Here is a 27,417-nt window from a genome sequence, read left to right on the forward strand (position 1 = left end):
ATCATGATGGAATGCCTATTGTAAGGTAAGGAATGTATTAATAGTCAGAAAACAGATTTCTTCTCTAATCATTGCTTCTATCAATGCAGACCTGGATTATATTGGAAATTCCATTTGCTGTCATATTAAGGGCTGATTTCTTACAAAGACAAAGAGGTCATTTGACAGGACACTGTTTTCCTATAGGCAGACCATGTGCATCACCTTTACTTCACTTTTGTAGGTCAAAGTAAGGAAAGATAAAGTCAGATTTGAATTGAGTTGGTGACTTTGTGGATCCTTCCATATTGATCCTGGGCAGTCATACAGAAGTGGTTTGCTATTGTCCTCTTCAAAAGACGGGCTGTTATTGTTTTTAAGTGCACAGAGTGACCTACAACCTTGGTATCTCCTGCCAATATCTTGTTCCTGTTCTGCCAAAATCAGCCACATGCTACCACATAGCTGGGCAACATGCCATAAATATGCTGCAATCTGGTATGTGTGGAGAGAAGCTATATGTGAATGCAAGCACAGCTGACTTTCAAGTGAATACATGGAGATCAGAGAGAGAGAACGGGAGAAGCCAGACAATGCTTCCGATCACAGTTTCTTCCCAGTTTCAAATTCTCTATCCATCCACCTGAATGTCTGAACAAGATATCGTAACAAGTCAGTTTTCAATTCTTTGTCAAATGACATTATTAAGCAATCCTTTAGGGTTTCTGCAGGATTTCATTCTCCTTCTGATTCACTAATTTTATTTCTAGGGTTCCTGATGTAGGGTTTGGTTGAGCAAAGATGTGGAGTTGATGTGGAACTGTGCTGTCATCTCTCATTCAAAGGCCTTGCTACATGGTTCATAAAAACGTAAGTGCTTCCCAAGATAGAGAGTAGCATCAAGGTTGACATTATTTGTTCCAAAATATTTTGGATTCAGTGGCCTTTTCTACAAAACAGCAGCTTGCGAGAGATGTAAAAACTCTGCACATGAAGTGTCAAAGCACTCCCAAAGCCAACGATTCGGATCACGCGTTTGTAAAAGCTCTTTAATGTTAAAACCGTACTGCTTTAATATTAAAAGTCATCCTGTTGAGCTTTTCCTTTTTTTTAATTATTTTTGCAAACGTTTTGGATACTTTGATCCCTCTCTCAAATGCCTTCCTGCTTGGAGAAGCAGAGGCTTGACGTTGGTCAATGGTCCTGAAGAATAAAATTTGCAACATTTGAGACATGGGTGTAAACCAGTGGTTCTCAACCTTTTTAATGCCGCGACCCCCAACTGGTCATAAGTCGAGGACTACTCAACCGGTCGTAAGTCGAGGACTATTCAACTGGTGCAGCACCGTTTGCAGAATGGAACTTTTGGTGGGCTCAGCAGGGCACCACCAAAAGTCCCATCCCCAAAGGGATAAAAGGGAATAGTACAGCTAAGGAAAAGGGGAAAAAAATGGCGGGCTGCGTTGTTTGGCGACCCCTGTGAAATGGTCGTTCAACCCCAAATGGGGTCCCGACCCGCAGGTTGAGAACCACTGGTGTAAACGGTCCAAGCAGAATGTACAAGCCAACAATTAGAAGCCAGCGGCGGAACATGCAGAAAAAAACATGTCTCCTTTTTCCTGGATGATAAAGAATGGTAATCTTGCAGCTGATTCCAAGCTAAATTATGAGGCAGGTCATAGCGGGTAAAGAAATCAATAGGAAGAAGTGACAAAATAATTTAAGAACAAGAAAAATATGTTTTGTCCCTTAATGAAATACTGGCAGTTTAGAAGCATTCTTTCTCCACCCAGGAGTGTACATAGTTGTGCTGGTGTGTTAAATCTTTCCAGCATGTTTTCTGTGCAATAAGGCAAGCCTTTGCACATTTCTGGAATCTGCTTACTGGGATAATGACCAATAATATTTTTTAGCCTTACCTCATTGTTCTTCTATACAGGTGGTCCTCTACTTACGACCACGACCGAGCTCAAAATTTATGTTGCTAAATGAGACAGTTGTTAAGTGAATCACTGCAATTGTTAAGTTGTTAAATGAATCCGGCTTCCCCATTGACTTTGCTTGTCAGAAAGTCGCAAAAGGGGATCGCGTGACCCTGGGACACAGCAAGCGTCATAAATATGAGTCAGTTGCCGAGTGTCCAAATTTTGATCACGTGACCACGGGGATGCTGCAAGAGTCGTAAGTGTGAAAAGTGCTCATAAGTCACTTTTTTCAGTATTGTTATAACTTCGAATAATCACTAAATGAATTAATAATAATAATAATAAAGTTGGAAGGGACCTTGGAGGTCATCTAGTTCAACCCCCTGCTCAGGCAGGAAACCCTATACCATTTCAGACAAAATGGCTGTCCAGTCTCTTCTTAAAAACTTCCGGTATTGGAGCATTCACCGCTTCTAGAGGCAGGTTGTTCCATTGGTTAATTGTTCTAACTGTCAGGAAGTTTCTCCTTAGTTCTAGGTTGCTTCTATCCTTGATTAATTTCCATCTGTTGCTCCTTGTCCTGCCTTCAGGCACCTTGGAAAATAGCCTGACTCCCTCGTCTCTGGGGCAGCCCCTGAGATATTGGAACACTGCTATCATGTCCCCCCTCGTCCTTCTCTTCATTAAACTAGACATACCCAATTCCAGCAGCCTTTCCTTATATGCTTTGGCCTCCAGTCCCCCAATCATCTTTGTTGTAATGTTGACTGTTGTTAAGTCAACATTATCAAGTGCTTTCAATTTCCAAAAAAATGTACAAATAGAAACATCAAATTTAGGGTTTGCTAGGTAAACTCATTTGCAAACCCCTGCGCCAAACCCAAACCCCAAATTGACGAAATGTGACTGTTGTGCTATCACAACGGGCTATGCCTGAAGACCCGAATAAGACTGAGTGTGATCCCCAGAGTCTCACACAACATGCTAGTGATTTCATTACATACTGAACTTCAAAGTACCTCATCTTATTTAATCTAGGCCAGTGTGTGGCGCGATCCCAGCTGATTTTTCTCTAGGCTAGACAAACAAACAAATGTCCTTCCAGTTCTACTATTATTTGCTTCCTGGCAGCTATGTAGATGTGATTATTTTAAATCCACAGGGTTTCTTTCCACATGAAACCTCCCCCTGTCGCAAGGGGTGCATCCCATGAGATTGCATAAATAATTCACTCAGGCTTGCATACCTGTTGAGGCACTACTGTTAAACACATCCCTGATCTGTTGAAGCAATTCTCCCCAGTCTCATGTCCTCAACTATGATGAGACCACAATTCTCAGAATTCCAGGTGAGCAGGTGACCCCTAAACAATAGCAAGTAGTTAAAAGTTCTCTGGATCTCATTGCTGCCATCTAGTCATCTGGATTTCTCAGCCTAAGTTTGGTAGCCCTGAATAAACCAGATCCCTTCAACTTTTTCCAGAGATCTTGACAAGGCAAGGGTAAAATGTCAATAAGGTACAGTAGGTGTGACAACTCAACAGAAACTCTGCCTGTTTTTAATGTTCATTGCTGCATGTAAAAAGGAGGCAGGGCTTCGGTCATGCAGCTGGGCCCTCCATATTGACTTTTTTAAACCACCTCTACAGTGCCAGTATTTTCAGTTGTGTGTAGATTAAATATACCAAATCCAGACTTCAGTTCCGAGAATTCCTTTGGTCCTGCTGAGTCCCAACATATTTAGAGACTGTCAGATGGAGAATGGCTTCAGTGAAATGCATGTGAAAAATTAACAAAGCATCATTACAATTTTGCTGACTGCATTCACAAGAGGCAAAAGAACAAATCTGTACTTTCCAAACCAAAATTTCTAGAATATTTTGTTCAGGGAGCACATCTACTTCTTCCAAAATTGGTAGATCAAGATCTTGAAAAATACAGAAGACTGCAGGAGAGCTCGTAAAAGCAGCTAAACATCAAGAACATCTAGGTTGTTTAATGGGTTGCAAAATTCTGGAAGAACTCTTTTAAACTCTAACTATCCTTCTCCAAGGAGCAGATCCTGCTTTAAAATGAACAGAAGGACCAAAGCCCCAAAGGAAATAATATAGTTATTGTAAGATTCAACAGCTTCAAGAAATATATGATGACTAAAAACCCAGCCACAAAGAATAAAAAAAGAATTAAATATGCAGCTGAATTTTATAAGCAGACTAAAGCACCTTCAAATATTTCAGTGTGATTTGGTTGATTCTTTAGCTGAAAACCAGCTTCTGCAAGTGGCCGTGGGTGATTCTAAAATCAGAATCCTCCATTTATTTTTCCCTCTTAATTCCCCAGAAAACTCAACAAATGATGGAAAGGCTAAAATATTTGGACTTAAGAGACTTTGGGCTGCTATAGGGCTACAAAGTGGGTACCAGGCTGGCATGTCATAGATGGTCTCCAAGCCTTTCTTTTGCTCCGCATAACTTACAACCCATTCACTAAAGAAAGGAATATATTTTCCAAATGGACGGAAGATTGTCTGGTGTAATCAAATGTAATAGATTACAGCTCCCATCATCTTGAACCAAAGTGATGGGTTGATAGCACAACACATCTGGAGGACATCAGCTAAGGAAAGCTCTTCTGAAAGTTTCTAACTGTGAATGCTGGAAAAGATAAAACCATCCAAATGAGCCTTCACAGCGTGCACGAACATTTCACCCATATGTATTGGGCTAAGCATCCAGGGGACTGAATCTTCCTTTAGAATACAGCACCAAACTGGTTATATGAGCAAAGGGCACAAGGTGTGGCTCATAAAGATCATGGTACCTGTAAATCTCCACGCCCAAACATCTTCCAAGCAAGGATCCGTGGATTCATTTCCCATCAAGCACGCATAGTTCTCCCTCAGCGCATGTCACTCCTGAACTTGGATACATTCCTCTCCTGTCACATTCATTAAAAAAATAAATCCTATGGTTTCAATTTTTTTTTTTTTGTCCATGAAGCTGGAAGATGGGAAGTCATTTCTTTGTCGTTTAGCCCGAGCTCTTAAGGAAGTGGAGGTAGTTTGAGATCCAACAGGCTGTAGGCAAAAATGTTCCAGAAGATGGCAAAGAGAACAAACACCACATACATGGAAACGAAGATCCACCACACTGATTGATCTTGGAGTCTCTGCTCGTAATTCCTTAGAATAACCACACCAAGCGTGATTCCAACACCCACCCCACCTAGGTGGGCAACAAAACTGGGATGAGGACATGGAGGATAAGCAGATGGGTAGAATCTCAGCCATACAGCTCTTCCAAATTCAAAGCTCACTGAAAGAGAGATGAAGCAGTAAGTCACACGTGCCCACAATTCATCAGAAATTGCACTACATTGTCCATTCACTGTCCCATATAATTTCATGCTATTATGCTGTGATGCAGCATTTGTCCTTACCCTTTTTAGCAGCATTTTCAACGAACATAGCAGCTTATTTGGCAAGAATTTCTGGCCATGTAGAAAGACAGCTACTCTACCATTCTGGGTCCCTTTTAAGCCAGACTGTCCAGATTTCACGAACATGCAACATGCACCTTGTGTGCAGTTTTAAAATATATGTAGATTTAAAATGTACAGCAGGAAAAGAAATAAAAACCCAATGACTTGAAAAGAAGTCTGTGATAACTTTTATCTTTTTAAATAAAATATGCTTTTTGGAACAAGTCTTTTTCCCATTGCTAACAGGCAAAAAACGCCTTCTCTATGAACCTTCCTTTCCTTCCTCCATTTCTTTTTTTTAACCTCGAAAAAGTCAACAGCCCCTTTCTCTTTTTGCAACTGGCCCTATTATCATAATGGGATGGAAATTCGTATTAGGGTTCAGCTATAATCTCTGTTGCCAAAGATTAGTGGAACACAGGTGGTGATTCAGATTAAGCAGATAGATTGATTAGGAAAGACTGGGCAGCCTCTCCAGAACATTACAGAGGTTCTCTTCTTTTCCACTTGAGCCAACTACTGCTTAGACTACGGGTGTCAAACTCGCTGTGTCACGTGATGTGTTGCGACGTATCGCAACTTTTTTTTTTTTGCATTGCCAGAGCTGGGGTGGGGGTGGCCTCTGCATGATGCAACCGGCAGTTGGACACCCCTGGTTTTAGATCATCAGGAAAATGCAAGCAAGTCTTAAAGTGGGAAAAATCAAGGAACAGGACTGTACCCCTCATTTTGGCTTCAGGGAGCACAAAATATGATTGCACTTAACATGACCGGATGTATTATTATAAAATCACTAACAGGCACAGATAAAACCCTGCTGAAGATGTTACCTAGTTTGGTAACAAAATGTCTGGGAGCCAAGCTTGGAAGAGAAACATCTGCCTAAAGGGCACACATACGTCTGACTCAGAGCCTGCTGGAAGAACCAGGTCTTAAGTTCCTTCCTGAAGGCCAGCAAGGTCAGGGAAGAAGACCTCTGCTTTCTGAACCCTTCACAGATGGCCACCACTAGCTTAGCTAATCAGGAATTCCAACTTACTCTTAGATTTCCAAGAAGCCATCGTTCATTGATGGCAAACCTTTTAGAGACCGAGTGCCCAAACCACAACCCAAAACCCTCTTATTTATCACAAAGTGCCAGGGCCGCATCAGTATTGTGGTGCCCTCGGGGGGGCCATGGGGCGTGGCCCACTGGGTGGGCATGGCCCACTGGATGGGCATGGCTGCAGTTGTCATGGCAGACTGGGTGGGCGTGGCTGCGGTGGGCATGGCCACCTAGATGTTGATCATGGGGGGGATGCCTGTGGGGGCCGGGCAGGGTTGGGGGTGATCCAGGGGGTCTCTGGCAGGTGGGGCGGTGGGCAGGAGGCCCAGCATAGATGGCAGGAATGCACGCAATCCTAGCTGGGACTGGGGGGCCATGGCGCCAATGGAGATCTGGCTTTCCCTGCTCGGGGTGGCCTTTGGCTTGCTGGGTGTGGGCGTGCTCTACCACCTCTGCTAGCTGGCCGCTTCACCTCCTTTATGCTGGGTGGGGCTACTGCTCCAGGTGACAGTGGCAGCCTAATGGACCCGCGCAAGCTGCTGGCAGTAGCAGCGGCACACGTGCCCACAGAGAGGGCTCTGAGTGCTGCCTCTGGCACGCGTTCCATAGGTTCACCACCACTGCCATAGTTTATTCCAGTTTCTTTCTCTGTTTTTTCCCAAAGTGGCAAAAAAAAAAATTGCCCAATACACTAATCAAAGAAAGATAGATCTGCTCATTGTTCATTAGCACTATCCAAATTAATTGTTGTGCATTCCAGTTTGATCCCGTAAGTATGTGTGATTCACACATCCTCTTGCAGGTTTAGAAGGCGAAGTGAGCAGCTCTGTTATGGGATGTCCCAAGATTGGTTTTTCTAATTTGCCACTATTATCTTTGGGCTACTAATCTGAAAAATCAATGTTCAAGAATATCTTTAGACATAGCAGGTGCATTAAGGAGAGCCGCTTCATAAGGATACTTACTGCAGATCAAGGCAACGGCCATGCGCAGCAGCTTGAATTGACACTTCATTCCAGACCAGTTCTGAGAAAGAAATAAAAGAATCTTCAAGTGAGTTTTTCCATCTGCTGAGTATCTGGAGACAGCTCTGATTCTCTGGGGCTTAATCTGGGTCCCTTCTCCTTTGCTCACTCACTGCGGCTTTGGTAATGAGCCCCAGAGAAATACATTAAAAAAGACTTGCCTTCTGAAACCTGCCAATTCTTTCTTTCCTAAATCAGCCAGAGTATTGACCGGAAGAGGAGAGTGGTATTTAAAAATAATAATAATAACAAACAAACATCAAGATGTGAATTCTGGCTTTATATCCTTTCATTGCTCAAGACTGTCTGAGTACATCATTTTTTAAAAAGTTGCTCTCCATGCAGTGGAACCTTATGCTGTTTTCCTTAATGAGTTCTTACAGAACATGAACAGGTTTGGTAGGGAGGATTTCTGATAATTAACTGATCTATGCAATGATAAATTACAACGTAACCTCCAATATTTTACAGAATAAGAGAAGGGATCTTGGAGTCCTCTAGTCCAACCCCCTTGCTCAGGGGGAAACACTATACCCTTTCAGACCAACCTCTTCTTAAAAACCTCCAGTGTTGGAGCTTTCACCGCTTCTGGAAGCAGGTTGTTCCACTGGTTAATTGTTCTCACTGTCAGGAAGTTTCTCCTTAGTTCTAGGTTGCTTCTCTCCTTGATTAGTTTCCATCTGTTGCTTCTTGTCCTGCCTTCAGGTGCTTTGGAGAATAGCTTGACTCCCTCTTCTTTGTGGTGACCCCTGAGATAATGGAACACTGCTATCATATCCCCTCTCGTCCTTCTCTTCGTTAAACTAAACACATCTAATTCCTGCAACCATTCTTCGTATGTTTTAGCTTCCAGATCCTAATTAACTTTGTTGCTCTTTTCTACATTTGGGAATAAAGGTATTCTTGTGTGCAGCACCCTATTCTCATAGTGCAGGCACTGGCCTGTCTGCTCACCATTCATAGTTTTGACTATTCCTCTCCAGCTCCATTCGTTTATTTGGCTATACCTCATCTCTTGAATGGATTCAGAGAAGGCTTTTATTTTGCTGTTAATATATATATACTACATTACAGAACAGGGTTTTATAAAATACTACAACTCCATGAAAGTTTCCTACAAACTATCTTTACTAGGAGCAACTACAAGCACCCAAACTCCAGGGGGCTTTTGATGTTGCCACATTATTATTTTTTTTTATTAAGCAAGAAGGTACATAACTACGTTTCCAGGGAAAAGAGAAAAGGTTGAAAATAATCTGATACAATGAAGAAACCGTAAAGAAATCTAAATCAGTCTGTGAAATGGTATATATACATTGCATTAAAATGGCCTGAACGTTTCTACAGTATATGTGCCTGTAAATCCCTATGGAATGAGAAGAAAAGTGCAGATTTTGGAAACTGGAGGAAGAAGGTAGTTCAAAGTCAATCCTTGGCAACCTTAGCACATCATGTCAGCGTCTACGTCTTCAGCTATCAAAGAAGATGGTGAAGTGATTTAAAGGACTAGGAAAGTTGGAGTTGCTACTGACTGGGAAATGAAGTTTGCCCATATAGTGATTACAGCCCTGCTCTCTCCTAAACATTGGACAGGCTGGCCAGGGAGGATAGGAGTTATTGCTCAATAAATGTTGGCTTCTCAGGCCAGAACACCCTGCTCCTCATATCTCTTTTAAAAGAATCCTCTAGGTCAACTGCATCATATATCAGACAACAAGAGAGATATCATCCTACTTTTCAGATCTTATCCAATCAACACCAACGCTCAAGAGGCTATTTGGAGCGCTGCCATTACATTGGTTAAAAGAGGAGATTCGTTCTTCCCAAGCTTTTCCAAATTCTGAAATGTAGTCAGCAAAACAGCACTGCTGTGAAGGATATTTTTAAAATTCTGTGATCATTCTAAGAAATTTGTGGGCTTGGGGAGCAATAGCAGTAGCATTTAGACCTATGTACTGTCCCACTGCATGTTACAGCACTCTCTGGGTGGTTTACAATGAGGTATTATTTGCATATGGCCCCCAATAATCTGGGTCCTCATTATTTTTATAATACCTCAGATAGGTGGAAGGCTGAGTCAACCTTGAGCCCCATCAGAATCGAACTCTAGGCTGTGGGCAGAGTTTGACTGCAATATTGCAGTTTAACCACTGCACCAGCAGGATTCCTGATGAAGTTAAAGTCACGTATGCAGATATTGAAAAGTGTTACATGTAGTGTTCTTGCCACAAGCAGTCTCGTTTGAAACAAAATAAGGAACTTGCAGCACTGTTTCTCAACCTTGGGAAGCTTCAAATCCCTGAATTCCTCAGCCAGGTTGGGGGATTAGAACTCGGGTTTGCTTACTCAACCATTAGACCATGGGTAGACAACCTTGGCTCTTTTATGACTCGTGGACTCCAACTCCCAGAATTCCTGAGCCAGCATGGCTCAGCTTGGAAACCTCTCCCTTTCCCCTCAGCATGGCTGGCTCAGGAATTCTGGGAGTTGAAGTCCACGAGTCATAAAAGAGCCAAGGTTGCCTGCCCCTGCACTAGACCAAACCAGCTCTCAAATAGGGACTAACATTCCTTTTTACAGATATTACACAGTCTACAATATTTAGAGGCCAAATACAGTTCTAATTGGGAGCAGGAGGAGAAAATGTAAACATAAAAGTAATTTGGAATAGATCTAAATAGGTAGTGAATGGAACCTTGTTCATTATATCTTAGGGCTGGGTCATAGCATAGCTCTTTGATCCAACAGAACGAGATCACACGGACAACAATACAGAGCTAAACAACAATGGATAAGGCTGGTGGAATATATATTTGTCTAGTTTGGATAGCGGTAGCATTCTTTTTTTTTTTTTTTTATTGAAAGTTTTATAAATTTTACAAAAAGACAAAAACAATACAAAACAAAAGACAACATATACAAAAAAGAAACTAAACATTACATATATATATAAAAAAAACCCCCCATCCCCCACCCCTCATTCTTATTAACATTTCGATTGGTTGAAGTTTTCCCGTGGCCCTTTGAACTTTAAATAACACATTACACATAGTGTTTGATTCTCTATTCAGTTTATCTTGTGTGCGCTTTCTGAACGGCAGCAGCATGTGATTCCAGTTTGGGTGATATAAGGGCAGAAGGGTATATGTGTTGTTGCACATACTTGTTTGCCCATCAGCAAGTTCAGTGCTGGTTACACACAGGCTTGACTGATGGTCCCATGAGGATCCTGGACTAGCCTGAAAGTAGACTCTCTACTGCAGGGGTCTTGAAACTTGGCCCTTTTATGACTTGTGGACTTCAACTCCCAGAATTCCTCAGCCAGCACGGCTGAGGAGTTGAAGTCCACAAGTCATAAAAGGGCCAAGTTTCAAGACCCCTGCTTTACTGATACAATGATTGACAGCTGAAGGGACCTACATCTGGCTTGGCTGCAAGGTATGTAGTTAAAATGATTGTGAAGCAAACAGTGGTCTTTTTTTGGGGGGGGGGTTACCTATCTTTCCTCTTGCCTCAGTATCCTTTTCTGGCTCCCAAAGCTCAGGACATTTAAGAGAAACGATAGCATAGTGGCTTTGCGATTCCCACTCCACAGACCAAATAAAAGGATGAAATTAATAATAATCCCCTTTCTCCTTGGCAAGGGAGGAGCCACTTGCAAAGGGCAACTCAATTTGGTTTCTAAACATTTTTTCCCTTCCCTTTACATGGAGTGAGGACATTTTTGTTCCCGCAAGAGGAGTGGCAAGGCACTGTCTTTTAAAGTGCCTCTGGCTGTTTGGAAGAGAAAACAGTGGCATTAAGAGCACAGTGTTGAATGCTCCAACACCAGAAGTTTTTAAGAAGAGACTGGACAACCGTTTGTCTGAACAGGGTACAGGGTTTCCTGCCTGAGCAGAGGGTTAGACTAGAAGACCTCCAAGGTCCCTTCCAATTTTGTCATTCTGTTATTCCGTGATGCGTAAATTGCTCCACACTACACTGATGAGAATAATAATGATATTTCTCATTCCCCCAATCTCTCTCCACTTTCAAAGTTAACGAGGATTGTAGCGAACCACAGCAGTGACCTTTTGAGCAGCAGCAAGCTGAGATTAGGACTGCAAGATCATTGCCGCTCTTATTTTAGGAAATTATAAATCCTATACTGTGCGCAGATTATTTGAGAGTTAAGACATTTCTCCTTTCATTAACATGCAGCACAAAGAAACACTTCAAGAATACCTGATATATTGAGAAGGTAAATTCTGAAGAAAAAAATAATTAACGATTGAACAAAAGCACAAATTTATTATTTTTTTATATAAATGCCCAAACTCAAAAGGAATTTTAAATTTTCTGCCCCAAATTATCAAAATCTGCATTTCCTTGATTTGGCTCGGTTTCAATCTTTTTCTTTTTTTAACATCCAGCAGTATCTGTGAGATGACAGGTGGAGATGTACACAACCACTTGCATGTTGGCACAAGTTGTTTTGACAAAAATGATGGATTCTGCAGAGACCTCTGTTGACATCTAGGCCAAAGCATCTGTCATACAGTAAATGCCTGTTTCCCCTCTAATAGTCGAAATTCTCATGTTTTCTAAACATATTATCCTGGTGATTATTTCTTTTCTTTTTACTTTTTTGGACAGCCATGAATTAGGCCCTTTTTAGATGGGGAATTTGGAAGTAAATGAGTTAATCACTGCAATAAGTGGCTTTGATAAAGTGTCTACATTTGTTCTAAACCAACTGAGGCTCAGATCAACCAAGCGAACACTCTTCTACACTACCAATGAACAATACAACCCTGTGTACATCCATTTAGAAGTAAGCCTTATTAGGTTCAATTGAGTAAGCTCTAAAGAATTGCAAGCTTTGAAAGCCTGTCTATATTTGTCTCACTATCTCGTAATGTATAGAGATGGCTCTACAAGAAACATCAGCAGGCCAATAAACTTGTTTGACTTAAACTAACTGACTGAGATTGTTCATTGTCTAAGCCATAATTTGATGAACGCGCCGCTATTTGTTAAATTCCCTGGACTCATCCAAAACTATAAACCATGGCTTAGAAACTGGAGTTATTGCATTCATAGAACAAACTAACCAAACCTATCCAAACAAACTACATTATGATTTAGCACACCATGTGGACTTAATCAACATACTGTATGAACTCAACCATTATGGCTTGTAACTATGGTTTGTGACTAAGCATTGAATGAACCCAATAATGTGTAACCCAAACAACTGTAGCTTATACTACTATATGATCTTAGCCATATTAAAATGTTGAAGGTACATCTAGAGAAATCATCATGATACAAGTTAGTAACCTTAATACATTCGAAGATTATGAGCTTAGACTTGAAACAGCCATTTTTTGTTAATTAAAAGCAATATTTTTACTTGTTTGGCTTTGATTATTTATTAAACAATGCCAAGGTAGCCTGATCCAAAGACAAGTCTATGGCTTGCCAATCATGCCAATGGATCTGGAGAGGTTACCAGTTTTTTTTAAAGCTACATGGAAGTATCTAAATACATAGGTAGGTATCAAATATGAAAACTGCCATAACAAGTGTGATTATTAGACTCACAGTCCTGACAGCGAGAATAGAACAGAACAATAACGTGAAACCATAAAAATAACGTGACAGCCTAATCCTCCAGTCAAGAGTATTGCTTCGCTTATTCAATCTAGCTTTTAGAAAACTGCCAGCCTGGCTTCAGGGATGAGGCTATTTCCCTGACTTATAGGATATGCCTCTACTTCGTCCCAGTAGAAATCCAAGTGGGGTCTGTGCCATGCTGCATATGTAGGTCTAGTCCAGGGGTAGGCAACCTTGGCTCTTTTATGATTCGTGGACTTCAACTCCCAGAATTCCTGAGTCAGCCATGCTGAGGGGAAAGGGAGAGGTTTCCAAGCTGAGCCATGCTGGCTGAGGAATTCTGGGAGTTGAAGTCCACGAGTCATAAAAGAGCCAAGGTTGCCTACTCCTGGTCTAGTCATATCCACATAATGTCCATGAGATCTATGGACATCATGTGGATATGAAAACCTAGTTGTACTTATCTGTGTGGAAAATGAAGTCCCGCAGGGCAAAGAATCCACTGTCATGCCAGGCTAGCTGAGGAAAAAGAGACAACTGTTTAGTGAGATGGACAGGACACTGAGAATCCCTATCAGACTAAGTTTCTGGTTGGTGAGAAGGAATTCTTATAAAATGACTTTGTTCCAGTAACTTGACTTCCTTCCAAACAATGGATGTCAAAGGCTACAGGTTTCACACACCTTGAGGCTATCTTTAGAACAGCATGGGGATAAGGGGAAAATATTACTTTAATATCTGTACAACTAACAATGTTGTTTTAGAAATATGTTGGGAGCCAGATGAATCAATGTTTGGGGGATAAGGGGGGAAAGGGCTGGGGTTGATTGCACTGTCATTAGATATTACTGGGGACATAGCCTAAGTGGGTCTTAGAGCTCAGATCTCTCCCACTGAGATGAGGAGCACAAACCACAACCGGTTTACTGCAGTTACAAAGAAGTTTAAATCCTCATAAGAGGCCAAAGAGATCCTCTTCCAGGCAAAGTGAAATAAACTGATAATTTTAATTTCCTCTCTTTCACACGGCTATCATTAAAAAAAAAAAAAGCCTGACAGCCGCACGTAAATGCAGGTTTAAGAATAAAGGCTGTGATTATCTTCAGCACTCTGCTTCTATAGGCACACAGTGAAAAATTACTTGGAAGTAAGAGATGGGACCAGGTATTTGCCTGTCTGCAAATCCTTCTCCCTCTGCTTGAGATCAAAGCAAAAGACTGGGGAAAAGCTTTTGCAACCTCAAAACCACACATACACCAGAACAAATGATAACACTCTAGTTTGGAGAGTATATGATAGAAGGTATACGGCAGAGGTGTCAAACTCAGTTTCATTGAGGGCCGCATCAGCATTGCGGTTGCCCTTGGGGGGGGCAGGGGGGGCAGCCTACTGGGTGGGCATGGATGGAGTAGGTGTGGCCTATTGGGTGGGCATGGCCAGCTCTACATCATTCACGTCAAGGGTGCCTGTGGGGGGCCTGGGCAGGAGTGGGACAGATCTGAGGGTCTTTGGCAGAAGGGGGTGGGACCAGGGCAAGTGCCAAGGCATGGTCCATTTCTTCATTCCTCACAAAGGGTGACACCTCCCCAGCATGCACCCAGGGGGCGGGGCCGACACAGCAGGGGCTGGTTCCTCACTGTTTCTAGGCGGCCTTGTGGAGCTAAGACTGAATGTGTTTCAGAATAGATGGCTACCACAAAATTGTACATTGGCTCCCGGCTGGCCTGGGCCAAGGCAGCGGGGGCCGTTCCCTCACTGTTTCCAGGATGGCTTCGCAGGCCACATGACACCACTTCGCAGGCCACATCCAGCCCCCGGGCCTTGTGTTTGACATGTCTGGTATACAGCATACATTCATATGGATTACACGGCATTTGCAGCTGCCTTGTTATTATCCAAGAGCAAACGCATGTATAACTTTATTGAAATCCTTATACATTTCTTAACATTTAAATATGTATGCATACCTTTGTTAAAAATCTATAAAAGAGAGGAATGATGGATATATTTAGCTGCTCATTAAACACACTAGCATCTGTCCATTATTATCATCCTTTGGGAAAACAGAGAATAAAACAAACAAATAGAAATATTTTTTTTATTAAGGAGCTAATTTTTTATTAGTGGCTCTCTGCAGATTTACCAATCTATTTCTATAAAAAGCAAGCACGTGAACTATAAAAAAATGGTTAAGGGATTTGGAATACAATACAACATTTAAACTAGACTAGAATTTGTGACTGTAGACTGGCTTGAGAGCTGAGTTGGTACCACAAAAGCTGTCTGCAACAAAATTATATTAAAAGTTTTTGGCTTCGCTTCAGATTTGGCCTCTGCTACAGCCAATTGGTTTTGATTCAAACCCTCCTAAATGTGATGGAACCGATTCATTTTCAGCAGATTTTTTAAAATCAATATACTGTAATTCCAATTCACAGTGGGGAATTTAATTGTGATTCCTCCTGTTAAGGAATTACCTGTTAAAGTAAGTTTGGGTTTCTGGAACACCTGTTCAGTTGATCATTCAAAAAATGGTAAATGGGATTTGGGACTGTGCAGTAGAGGATTGTGCTGGTTCAGTTCCTTTCTCCATGGCCAGGTCCATTTGGTGTTGTTAGGGGGTGAGAGGTCCTGTCCATGGCTGTTCCTTTGTGGGATACTGCAGTGCTTAGTACTTTCTCCATTCTTTTTAATATCTACTGTATAAAAAACGGCTGGGTGACTGACACCACAGGATGAGATATCATCAATATGCTGACGACAGCTTTACATCTCCATCCCTGGTGATCCAAGTGATGTTGTGGCTGCCATTTTACAGTGCCTGGGGGCTGGATGGGGAACAACAGGCTGAACCCTGGTAAGACTAAGTCGCTGTGGCTACATGGAGCCTCGGGATCAGGAGGCTTATCATCTTTAGTTCTGGATGGGATGGCACTCTCTCATATAGACCTGGTGAACAACTCTGGGGTTCTCCTAGACTTGCAACTCCTACTCAAAGAGCAGGTGGCCGGTGTGGCTAGGACAGACTTTACACAATTTCATGTTATGTGCCAACTGCATCATTTTCTGGATCCTGAGGCTCCTGGACTCAGTCAGTCATCTCTTGTTTGGATTATTACAATACGCTTCACAGGGGACTACCTTTGAATAGTATTCGGAAGCTACAATTGTCCAAAATGCGGCAGTGCAGAAAGTTTAAGAAGCCCCTAAGTTGGCACATGTAACGCCACACTGTTATGTAAGCTGCCCTGGTTGCCAATCTGCTTCTGGGTCCAGTTCAGGGTGTTGCTTATTACGTTTAAAGCCCTCTATGGCATAGGTCCCCAATCGTTTGGGCACCAGGGACCGGTTTTGTGGAGAGAGGTTTTTCCGCGGACCGGAGGGGGCGTGGTTTCATGTACTGCCTGTATCCCGTGGATGGGGCTTTGCTTGTTTGTGCAGACCCATTTCTGACATGCTGTGGTCCGGTGCCAGTCCACAGACCAGCGGTTGGGGATCCCTGCTCTATGGCATAGATCCAGGATATCGGAGGGTCTGTCTTCTCCTGATCCTATTGTCCTGCCCCACTCATGCTGATAGAAGAGGCCTCCTGCAAATCCCATCAGCTAAGGAATTTTAGCTGGTGGGGTCTAAGAGAAGAGATTGTTTTTTTGCCTCGGTCCCCATCCTTTGGAACATCTTGCCACTGGAAGTGAGATCTGCCCCATCTCTTCTGACTTTCAGGAAAAGCCTTAAAACCTGCCTAGGCTAGATGGCACGGGGCTCTGAAGGAGAAATTCCAGACTTGGTGTAATAACAATGAAGGCATCACCCCTGCTCCACTCCAAGGCTGGGTTTTTATTAGATCGCTTTTAATCTTCTGTAATTTTAATCTGTTCTTAATATTTATAATTGTTTTCATATCAATATGTTTTATTACACTGTAAACTGCCCGGAATTGCCTTGAACTGCAAGATGGATGGCATCTTAGAAAGAATCTTATACAGGTAGTCTTCAACTTACAACCACAATTTAGCCCAAAATTTCTGTGAAACCTTTGTTAAGTGAATTTTGCCCCATTTGACGACCTTTCTTGTCACAGTTGTTAAGTGAATCACTGAAGTTGTTAAGTTAGTAAGTGAGTCTGGCTTCCCCACTGACTTGGGTTGTCAGAAGTTCGCGCAGAAGCTGATCACATGACCCCAAGACACTGCGACCGTCATATATGTGAGTCTGTTGCCAAGTGTCTGAATTTTGATCCTCTGACCACGGGAATGCCGCAATAGTCATTAATGTGAAAAACGGTCATAAGGCACTTTTTTCAGTGCCGTTGTAACTTCAAACGGTCGCTAAATGAATGCTGTAAATCAAGGACTACCTGTAATAAGAACCTATGTTTTACCACATTATGACAAATTGCGAACATTTTGACCAATGTCTACGTATCGTAAAATAAAATAATCATAACAATAACACGCATGGGATCCAGAGTTCAGCAGCATCAGCAAGCAGGTCCCTTCTCTGCTTGGTGCTTATGATGCCATAAACAAAACCCAGGAGCTGCACCTTTAATATGTGTAACGATGCTAAGAAAAAGACTCAGGCATGTCTTGAGCAGAGGTTTTGAAGCTGCATGACACAGCTTCACACAGCTTCTCCAACTCTGAGTTTATTCTTTTTTATATACTTTTTACATACATAGGCTTTACCATTAACTGCTGACATTTTACATTTAGAAGTTTAACCTTTAGTTGTTGACATAAAGTAATTGAAAAATTCCTTCATATAAGCAATTATTTTCTAGTAACACATTACCTGTTGAGAGCAGGTAAAACAAATATAGGTAAATTAGGAAAGGAGAAAGAACTGATAAAGACAAGAAGAGATAAAGACAGGAAGAGATAAGGGGGAACTTATTATTTAGGTAGGTAAGATATTAAGTCAAAAAGGGGGTGATCTTTTGGCTGCTTCCTTGGGACAAAGGGTATCAAAAGGTTATGAGTTTTGTGGGGGGCAATGCACGGCAGTTTGCTGCACGTGCAAATTCCTCCACAAATATGCAAACAGGTTTTGAGCTGGCATCATGCATAATATTGTACGGAATGGAGAAAACTACAGGTCGCCCTCAACTTACTGTACAACAGTTCACTTAGTGATCATTTGAAGTTATAGCAGCACTAAAAAAGTGTCTTATGACTGTTTTTTCACACTTACAACAACACTAAAAAAATGACTTATGTGCTGTGATTCCTCGCCAGCCAGTGGACCCGGTAGCTGAATCTGAGGAATCAGAGGAGGAGGAGGAGGGGCCTGGAGTGACATCAGAGTCAGAGGAAGGCTCTGAGGAGCTCCAAGACTTACAGTCTGATGAGGAGCCTGGCCCCTCTACTCACGCTCAGGCTGAGCCACAACTGTGTTGCGAATCTGAGTTGGACACGGATGAATCACAGCTGGGAGATATCCCAGATGCATGTAAAAAAGAGAGTCGGACAGAGGAATGCAATGGGGCGGCTCCAAAGGCAAAGGAGAAGGCATTAGGAAGCCACGCCTTGACTGCATAATAAAAGGGAAGGTGTGGGAGGTGCTGGTTGCCAAAGGCAACCGTTCGTGTTGAGGATCAAGTTTCTGTGAACTGTGTTTGTTTGCCTTGAACATTGACTCAAGTCTGTGAATAATAAAAGAGGATTGGTTTTTTCCTGCAGTTCCAGCCTGCCTGTTGGAAGAGGAGTTTCTTCTTGTGAGCTTAACAAAGACTCATGTAGGCTGGGACAGAACATTATGATAGTTTTTCACACTTACGACCATTGCAGCATCCCCGTGGTCATGTGATCAAAATTCAGATGCTTGACAACTGACTCGTATTTACGACAGTTGCAGCGTCCAGGGTCACGTGATCCCCTTTTGCAACCTTCTGACAAGCCAAGTCAATGGGGGGGGGAAGCCAGATTCACTTAACAACTGTGTCACTCACTTAACAACCGCAGTCATTCATTTAGCAACTGTGGCAAGGAAGGTTGTGTAATGGGGCAAAATTCACTTCACAAATGTCTCGCTTAACAACAGAAATTTTGGGCTCAATTGCGGCTGTAAGTCGAGGACTACCCTATACTGTCAGCAACTGTGGTTACTGATGCAGTACGGTTGTTCCCTGGAAATTAATCTGACAATTCACAAAGGCAACCAGAGAGGTACAAACAGGCCTTCAAACTAATATTTCAATACGGGAACTAAACCATTTGTAAGCATTTCTGAGTTGTATATAATTGCCCTTTGTCTATTATGATCTATGACCCTCACTCGGCCTTGTGCCTTTTTATGGCAGGCAGAAATCCGGGAGATGCAGTGCAAACATTTTAGATAAACACTAGTAAAGATGCTACAAATCAATCCAGTTTTGGGGATAAAGGTCATATTTAGAAGCTTTCTTTGGTTCATTTCTCCACAGAGATAGTAATGCGCTTGGAAAGCGGCGGAAGCTACTGCTAAATCCTGCATTTTTAGTTGGTTTGTTTGTCTGCTATTTCCCACAGGGTGAACTGCTTTATTTTTCTTCTCACTTTCATTTGTTTCCAGGAATATTTCATTCTAGAGGTATAGACGTTTTTATTATTTGCAGTTATCCAAGGAGTTCCAAAAAGATTTGATGGACTGAGCCTCTCAGGAGGAAAAGCAAAGCAAAATGTAACAAATACTGTTATGAATGTGCTTACAGTGCCAAGTGCATCTTTTTTTTATCATCCAAGAATCTCCCTCACTGACATTAAGCTAGAATTATTTATATTTTTAATTGGCAGAGCTGGATACAATGACAATGTTGTTTGCAATGAAATACAACATACAAAGCACATTTATTGGTGCCTGGAAATCTAATAGTAGTCTTCCTTTGGCTGTATTGTACCATAGGCTAGCCCAGGGGTAGGCAACCTTGGCTCTTTTAAGACACATGGACTTCAACTCCCAGAATTCCTTAGCCAGCCATGGCCCTGGCCCTCTCCGAAGGTTTTAAACACAAAAAACCATAATTCATAGCTTTTCACCTGTACCAATAGACCCAAATTGGTTGACTTCTCTTGGTTCACTGTGAACGGGCTGTATGTTGTGCATCTGAAAGTCTTATACATAAAAACAATATTCAATACCCAGTTCCTTCTTTTGCAGAGAGGAAATGGTTTCCATCTGTCCCTTGCTCTGGCAACGGTCAGAGTTGTTACTGTCTTATTTTTTTATTGACTGTATGAGAACTAACGCCCCCCCCCCATGCTCATAAAACACATAAAATCAGATGTGCTTGTTATTTTAAATGAAAATATGTGAGATACTTGTTTACTTGCTGATAACCAACATAAGCCTAAAAAAAAAAAAAACCCAATAATCACAACAAGCAAATGTTGCTGTTATTTGTTCAGGCTGGACTGAAAACAACAGTTCAGCTGTCACATAAATGAATCCATACACAATAAACAGCACATTCGGGTCTCAAAGGCAATCTGTGTTCTACTTAATCCAGGGCTTACCATCACTATATTGGCCAAATGAGCAGAAATAAGAGCATACACCCCTCCAGATGAACCCACAACCGGTGCAGTCATATCAGCGATGGACACTGCCAAGGAACCTTGGAGAAATACAAAAAAAAAAAAAAAAAAAGTAAGTACAAATGACTGCCCAATAAAACACTTCCTACCTTTTTCTGTGAATACAGGTAGTTTTCAACTTACGGTCACAATTGAGTCAAATTGAACAAAATTTCTGTTGCTAAGCGAGACAAGTTAGTTAAGTTAGTTTTGCTCCATTTTACGATCTTACTTGCCACAGCTGTTAAGTGAATCACTATAGTTAATTAGTAACCTGGTTGTTAAGTGAATCTGGCTTCCCCATTGATTTGGCTTGTCAGAAGGTAGCAAAAGGGGATCAAATGACCCCAGGACACTGCAGCTGTCCTAAATATGAGACAGTTGCCAAGCGTTTGAATTTTGAAAATGTGACCATGGGGATGCTGCAGTGGTCGTAAGTGTGAAAAAGTATTGTAAGTTATTTTTTTAGTGTTGTTGTAACTTTGAACAGTCATTAAATGAACTGTTGTAAGTTGAGGATTATCTGTACTTTGTAGAAAAAGGCATTTAAGGATTCCGAGAGTCCAACCCCCAATCATTATGGACATTTCACAGTGAAACAGAAACAGCTTGCAATTATCTTCTACCAAGATTTTTTTTTTTCAATAACCCAAATCAGGTCAAAAACCTTAGGACTTCTTCTTGGTCTTATATCCCAAGGATCCCCAAACCCCAGTCCATGGACCAGTACTGGGCCACGGCATGCCAGAAATCGGTCCGCGCAAACAAGCATAGCAACACCCGCAGGATGCAGACAGTACACGAAACCACGGAAACCTCTCTCCCCAGAACGGATCCCTGTTATATCCGATGAGATCCAATCCTCTTTTAACTTTTTTGAGATCAGCCAAGATTGGGTAACTACTGCCATCTGCTGTGACAAAAGGGCTAATATCATTTTACTGTCCGATAAGTTGTCTGTTATTCAGTTTTTTACAGAGAAAGATAATCAACGTGTCCTCAGTAAGTAGGGAGGATCATACATATTTTTCACCGTGGAAGCAACAATTGTTTTAGTGATCGCTTTTGAAAAAGATTAGGTCAGCTTCCTTTTCAGCTAGCAGAATTCATTATAGGATTTTGTGGGATATGTCCTAGGCGTCTGTAAAATGTACTTTTTAAAGTAAAACATTAAAAATTCATAAAGCATTTAATGGGTCCAAAATTAGGGTGTTTCAGTCTTACATCCTGAGGGGAGTTGTTGTTGAGTTTAAATGAAAGTCTGCTTGCCAGATGTATTAAATATAATTACAGATTCTTTCATAGTGCTTCAAGAATTTAGGTTACCATCCTGTTTTGGAAGAGTGCATTCCACTAGAAGCAAAGGCATTTTCTTTTCCCAATAGGCCTTTGACTTGGCCATGGCTTAACTCTTATTCCTTGATTGCCTTTCTGGTCTCTACAGTACAGGTGGTCCTCGCCTTATGACCACAATGGAGCCCAACATTTCTGTTGCTAAGTGAGACGGTTAGGTGAATTTTGCCCCATTTTATGAATTTATTGCCATAGTTATGAAGTGAATCACTGCAGTTGTTAAATTAGTAACACGGTTGTTAAGTGAAGCTGGCTTTCCCATTGACTTTGCTGGTCAGAAGGTCGCTAAAGATGGTCACATGACCCCGGGAAGCTGTAACCGTCATAAATATGAGTCAGTTACCCAAGCGTCTGAATTTTGAACATGTGACCATGGTGATGCTGCAGAGGTCCTAAGCGTGAAAAACGGTCATAAGTCACTTTTTTCAGCTCCGTTTTTTCGGTCACTAAATGAACTGTTGTAAGTTGAGGACTACCTGTATTGTTGCTTTGAGCCTGACCTTGTACAATTGCTTTGAATATCGTTTCCTTTTTTATGGTTTCTATATCTTGTAAACCACTTGCATCGGCTCCTTTTGCAAAAGAGAGGAATGGTGTCAAGCAGCTGAAATAAAACCTTTGAGTTCACATGTTCACCGCTGGACGATTCTTCAAACCTGATGAATCAAAACGATGCCCTACTTGGTCCAATATATTCTCTCTCCCAGCAGCTGTTCAGAGGCCCCAGTAAGAGGCCACAAACAGGTCATGAGTTGGTGCTTGGCCCTCACCAGTCATAAACATTTCACAGCTAAACTTAAAATATTTCAGGAGAATGAGGGTCACAGTGGGATGGGCGATAACGCAAGCTAGGTGGAGCTGTGATAACACATAATATCATGGAAGCTAAATTGGAAGGGGGCAAGTTCTAGGTTCTGTTCTTTTCTTAAATGTTCATTAGTGTATTGATGTGTCTTGCCTCAGACTGGTGGGAAACTGCACCATTGATTTTTACTAACTATGATAAGAGACGACTCTATTAGGCACACAGCAGTAATTTGGGACCTGCATACAGCACATCCCTTTTGCAACATTCTAGACAGGAATCAAGCTATTGGGGTTTATAAAACATAATTGGCTTAGCATTCTGGGTGCATCCGGCTATTGTAGCCTATTCAATAAAGCAGCATTAAAACAAATTATGAGCTAATGTGACTGTTGGTGTGTTTACTATATTTTTTTTTAACTTGCTTGCACAAAAGACATTTCAATCATGTGTAGTATTGTGTGGGAAACGAGTGGTGCCCAGCTCAGAAGCCAAAGAAAACGCCACGATAATAAACCGTGAGACTCCAGTTCTCTTTTTCTGCTTGGTTGTTTTGATTAAGTGAATAAAAATTTCCAGGTTGTAACCAGCCAACAGTTTATGGGCAACCAACTGGTAAATTACACTGCAAAAATCACTTCAGGGGAGAATTATTGCTCGCTGAAGTTAATTGCAACAAGACTGTCTTTGCTGTAGTTATTGCCAGGATAGCCATGTGCTTGTTAACAGCTTTAGAAATCAAATGAAAAGTACACTGATCGTGATGTAACGTGCGGTAACAGGGCCCCTTGATGGAACATGGTTTACAGAGCTGTCTGTCTAATAAATGTTTGGAAATAAAATAATGGAGAGATGATGTACAAAGCTAAAGCTGGCATAACAACAAATTCATACCCAGAAAAAAAAAAGCTTCATGCAAGATAAAGATAAAGGATAGTGGAAGGTACAGGAAAATTTATTTCTTCTGACTCTCCACTTCCATCCTATGTTTCTGGTCCAAAGAACACTCTCTGGAGACAATAGCACAGGTAGTCCTCAACTTATGACCATAATTGAGCCCAAAATTTCTGTTGCTAAGTGAAACATTTGTTAAGTGAGTTTTGCCCCATTTTATGACTTTTCTTGCCCTAGTTGTTAAGTATATCACTGTTAAGCTAGTAACTCAGTTCTTAAGTGAATGTGGTTTCCCCATTGACTTTGCTTGTGAGAAGGTCACATGACCCTGGGCCACTGCAACCGTCATAATCATGAGTCAGTTGCCAGGCATCTGAATTTTTATCACGTGATCACGAGGATGCTGCAATGGCTGTAAGTGTGAAAAACGGTCGTAAGTCACTTTTTTCCAATGCCATTGTAACCTTGATGGTCACTAAATGAACTGTTGTAAGTTGAGGACTACCTGTAATGGCTCCATTATAATTAAGCTGGATATTGCTTAGCTAAAGAGAATTGGCCTCTAGATAACTTTTTTAAAATCACACGGGAGTTAAAACCAGCTCTTCAAATTATAGTCAAAAACCTACTGGAAATCAATGTAACTGTTTCCAGGCTGGTGCTGTCACCAACCCACCACAGGAGTTCTGCTGCCTTTTCTGTCAATTGCAACGTCTGAGTATCCTTCAAAGGCAGCTCAGTGTAAAGTTCCTGCAAGTAATCAGGGTTAGTAGTAGTGGCCTGAGTCACCACTGCCAGGGCTTCCTGTGCTAAGTAGGGCCACAGATGATGTCTCGAGTGAACCTGGTAAACGCCCTCCAGCCATGACTTTTACCTGTGAACCCAGCAGGAGCCAGAGGTCCAGGAAGCTCCCTTCTCCGTAGACTTGAGCTGGGCACCCAGCTGACAATTTCCACATCTCTCCCCAGCCTATTGCTCCAGCAACTTTACAATCACGAATCACCCAACGGTTGCTAGAATTGGGTATGTCTAGTTTAACGAAGAGAAGGACGAGGGGGGACATGATAGCAGTATTCCAATATCTCAGGGGCTGCCATAAAGAAGAAGGAATCAAGCTATTTTCCAAAGTGCCTGAAGGCAGGACAAGAAGCAACGGGTGGAAACTAACCAAGGAGAGAAGCAACCTAGAACTAAGGAGAAACTTCCTGACAGTTAGAACAATTAACCAGTGGAACAACCTGTCTCCAGAAGCGGTGAATGCGCCAACACTGGAAGTTTTTAAGAAGAGACTGGACAGCCACTTGTCCGAAATGGTGTAGGGTTTCCTGCCTGAGCAGGGGGTTGGACTAGATGACCTCCAAGGTCCCTTCCAACTTTACTACTATTATTATTATCAGCTGCTGGCTCCCATCATGTCAGTGGCCTTTCTTAGCTACCCAATCCTCTTCTCCGCCATCCTTCTCCAGCACTGCCCATCCTTCCTACCTTCTTAGGATCAGCCATCCAAATGGAGTCACTGCTCGTAGCACCCATTCAGGCTGATCAATCCCTCACCCAATCTTCCACAAGCTCTGTGACCCTCCTCTCACCTCCATGATTTCCCTAAATTGACTCGGTTCCACACAGACAGCTAAAACTACCCGACCAGGGCCATTGGCTGTCCTAGCAAGGCACCATGTTACTTCAAAAACGTTTGTATCTCCCACAAAGGCTTCTCTTCTGCCTAAAAAAAAAATCTTTTGGCTTCTTTGCCAGTTTCCCCTTCTAGACTCCAGCCGCTTTTCAAGCAGGTTAACTCAGATGTGAAAGGCTGACTGACCTGTTTGTTTGTTTGTTTGTTTCCTTATTCTCAGCCATCTTACACAATTAAAACAAAAACAAAACAAAAAACCAGCCACAGAACTGAAATAACATACCGTCCAAATCTCGAATGTGAAATTAAACTAGGAGAGAATAATAAAAACAACAGCAAAGAGCAGGGGTTGTTACTGACAGACTCTTAGGAAATAATAGTAATAATAATAATAATAACAACAACAATAACAAAAATAACAATAACATTATTATTATTATTATTATTATTAATGTTGTATCTAATAATTTATTAAATGTATATGCTGCCTGACTCCCAGTGACGCTGGGCAGTATACAAAAAGTTAAAAACATTTAAAACAAGAAAACAATACAAAACAAAAAAAAATGCAAAAATGGCAGACACAACAGACCCAAATGGGAACAAAGAAGAGGTACTAAAGGGGGCTTCAATCCTGCTTGCTGAAGGCCCTTTAAAACACCAGAAAGTGTGGGGGGGGGGGAAGTGACTTCCTGAAAGCCAGCAGGGAGGGGATTTATTTATTTGCATCCCCCTGCCATTATTATTTTTATAAATAAGGTGGAGAACATACATAATGCTCCTTGCTCTTCCTCTTTTTCCCACAACAAAACCCTGTGAGGTGGTTTGAGCTGAGAATGAATGAGAGATTCCAGAGTTATCGGCAAGTTGCCCTTTTGTTCTACCTCAGTGGTTCTCAACCTTTTTAATGCCGTGACCCCCAACCGGTCGTAAGTCGAGGACTACTCAACTGGTCGTAAGTTGAGGACTACTCAACTGGTGCAGCACCGTTTGCAGAATGGGACTTTTGGTGGGTTCAGCAGGGCAGAGACAGCCTGGACAATTCCTACTGGCTTTTGAAAGCCAATAGAATTAGACTCTATTCAAGAGAGTCTATTCTATTGGCTTTCAAAAGCCAATAGAATAAAAGGGAATAGCACAGCTAAGGAAAAGGGGAAAAAAATGGCGGACTGCGTTGTTTGGCGACCCCTGTGAAATGGTCGTTTGACCCCAAATGGGGTCCCGACCCACAGGTTGAGAACCACTGTTCTACCTGAAAAGCTAACCACCACCCCCCCAGGTAGTCCTCAGTTACAAAGGATCCAAAACAAATGTACTTATGGTCAGGATTAGAAGTTCCAAAGGTTGCTCCCCCTACCTCTCCCCCCACCCCCCCATGACCACATTTTGGGTACCCAGCAACCGGTCCGCATTTATGGCTGTTTGCAGCATCCGATGCTCATTGGATTGATGATGTCTTGCCTGAAGCCAGCATTTGCTTCTGGTTTCCAGCAAAAAATGTCCCATGGTGAGAAATGGGTTCACTAAACCACACAAAAAAAGGATGTAAAACTGGGAGGGGTTACATGATGAACTGCTTAACGACTGCCACGGTAACTGTGGGCTCGATTATGGCCGTAAGTCAAGGCCTACCCCTCCTGAAGTGAGTGTTGTGTTGGCAGCCCTAGCAGTGCAAGGTAAAGAACAAGAGATTCTTCTGCAGGAGGTGGACAATTCTATCAGCCTCTCAGAGAAACAACAGAGCCATAATACCATGTTTGGAACATAACAAAAAGCTTGGAGAAAGACAAGGGAGCACAGGTCGTCCTCGACTTACAACCGTTCATTGAGTGACTATTCAAAGTTACGACGGCACTAAAAAAAAGCGACTTAGGACCGTTTTTCACACTTACGACCATTTCAGCATGCCCGTGGTCAGATGATCAAAATTTGGACTCTTGGCAACTGGCTTGTATTTATGACAGTTGTGGCGTCCCTGGGGGTCATGTGACCACCTGTCACGACCTTCTGACAAGCAAAGGAAACGGGGAAGCCAAATTCACTTATCAACCGTGTTACTAGCTTAACAACTGCAGCGATTCACTTAACCACTGTGGCAAGGAAGGTCGTAAAACGGGGCAAAACTCAC

At 42.1% G+C, this 27,417-nt stretch overlaps 1 protein-coding gene across 1 annotated transcript in view; it reads right to left on the reverse strand.

Moving 5' to 3' along the window:
• Positions 1 to 2,576: 2,576 nt before the first annotated feature.
• LOC120306227 (rhomboid-related protein 3) overlaps positions 2,577 to 27,417 on the reverse strand; it is a 40,485-nt gene continuing 15,644 nt past the window's right edge. The window contains exons 4-6 of the mRNA XM_039339036.1: positions 20,545 to 20,645; positions 7,394 to 7,454; positions 2,577 to 5,217 (exon numbers count right to left, since the gene is read on the reverse strand). Coding sequence (XP_039194970.1) covers positions 4,946 to 5,217; positions 7,394 to 7,454; positions 20,545 to 20,645 — 434 coding nt within the window. The 3' untranslated portion in view covers positions 2,577 to 4,945. The remainder of the gene's footprint in view (positions 5,218 to 7,393; positions 7,455 to 20,544; positions 20,646 to 27,417) is intronic.

Source organism: Crotalus tigris, unplaced genomic scaffold, assembly GCF_016545835.1.
Source record: "Crotalus tigris isolate CLP2741 ecotype Arizona unplaced genomic scaffold, ASM1654583v1 scf7180000017726.370058, whole genome shotgun sequence".
NCBI classification, from domain to species: Eukaryota; Metazoa; Chordata; class Lepidosauria; order Squamata; family Viperidae; genus Crotalus; species Crotalus tigris.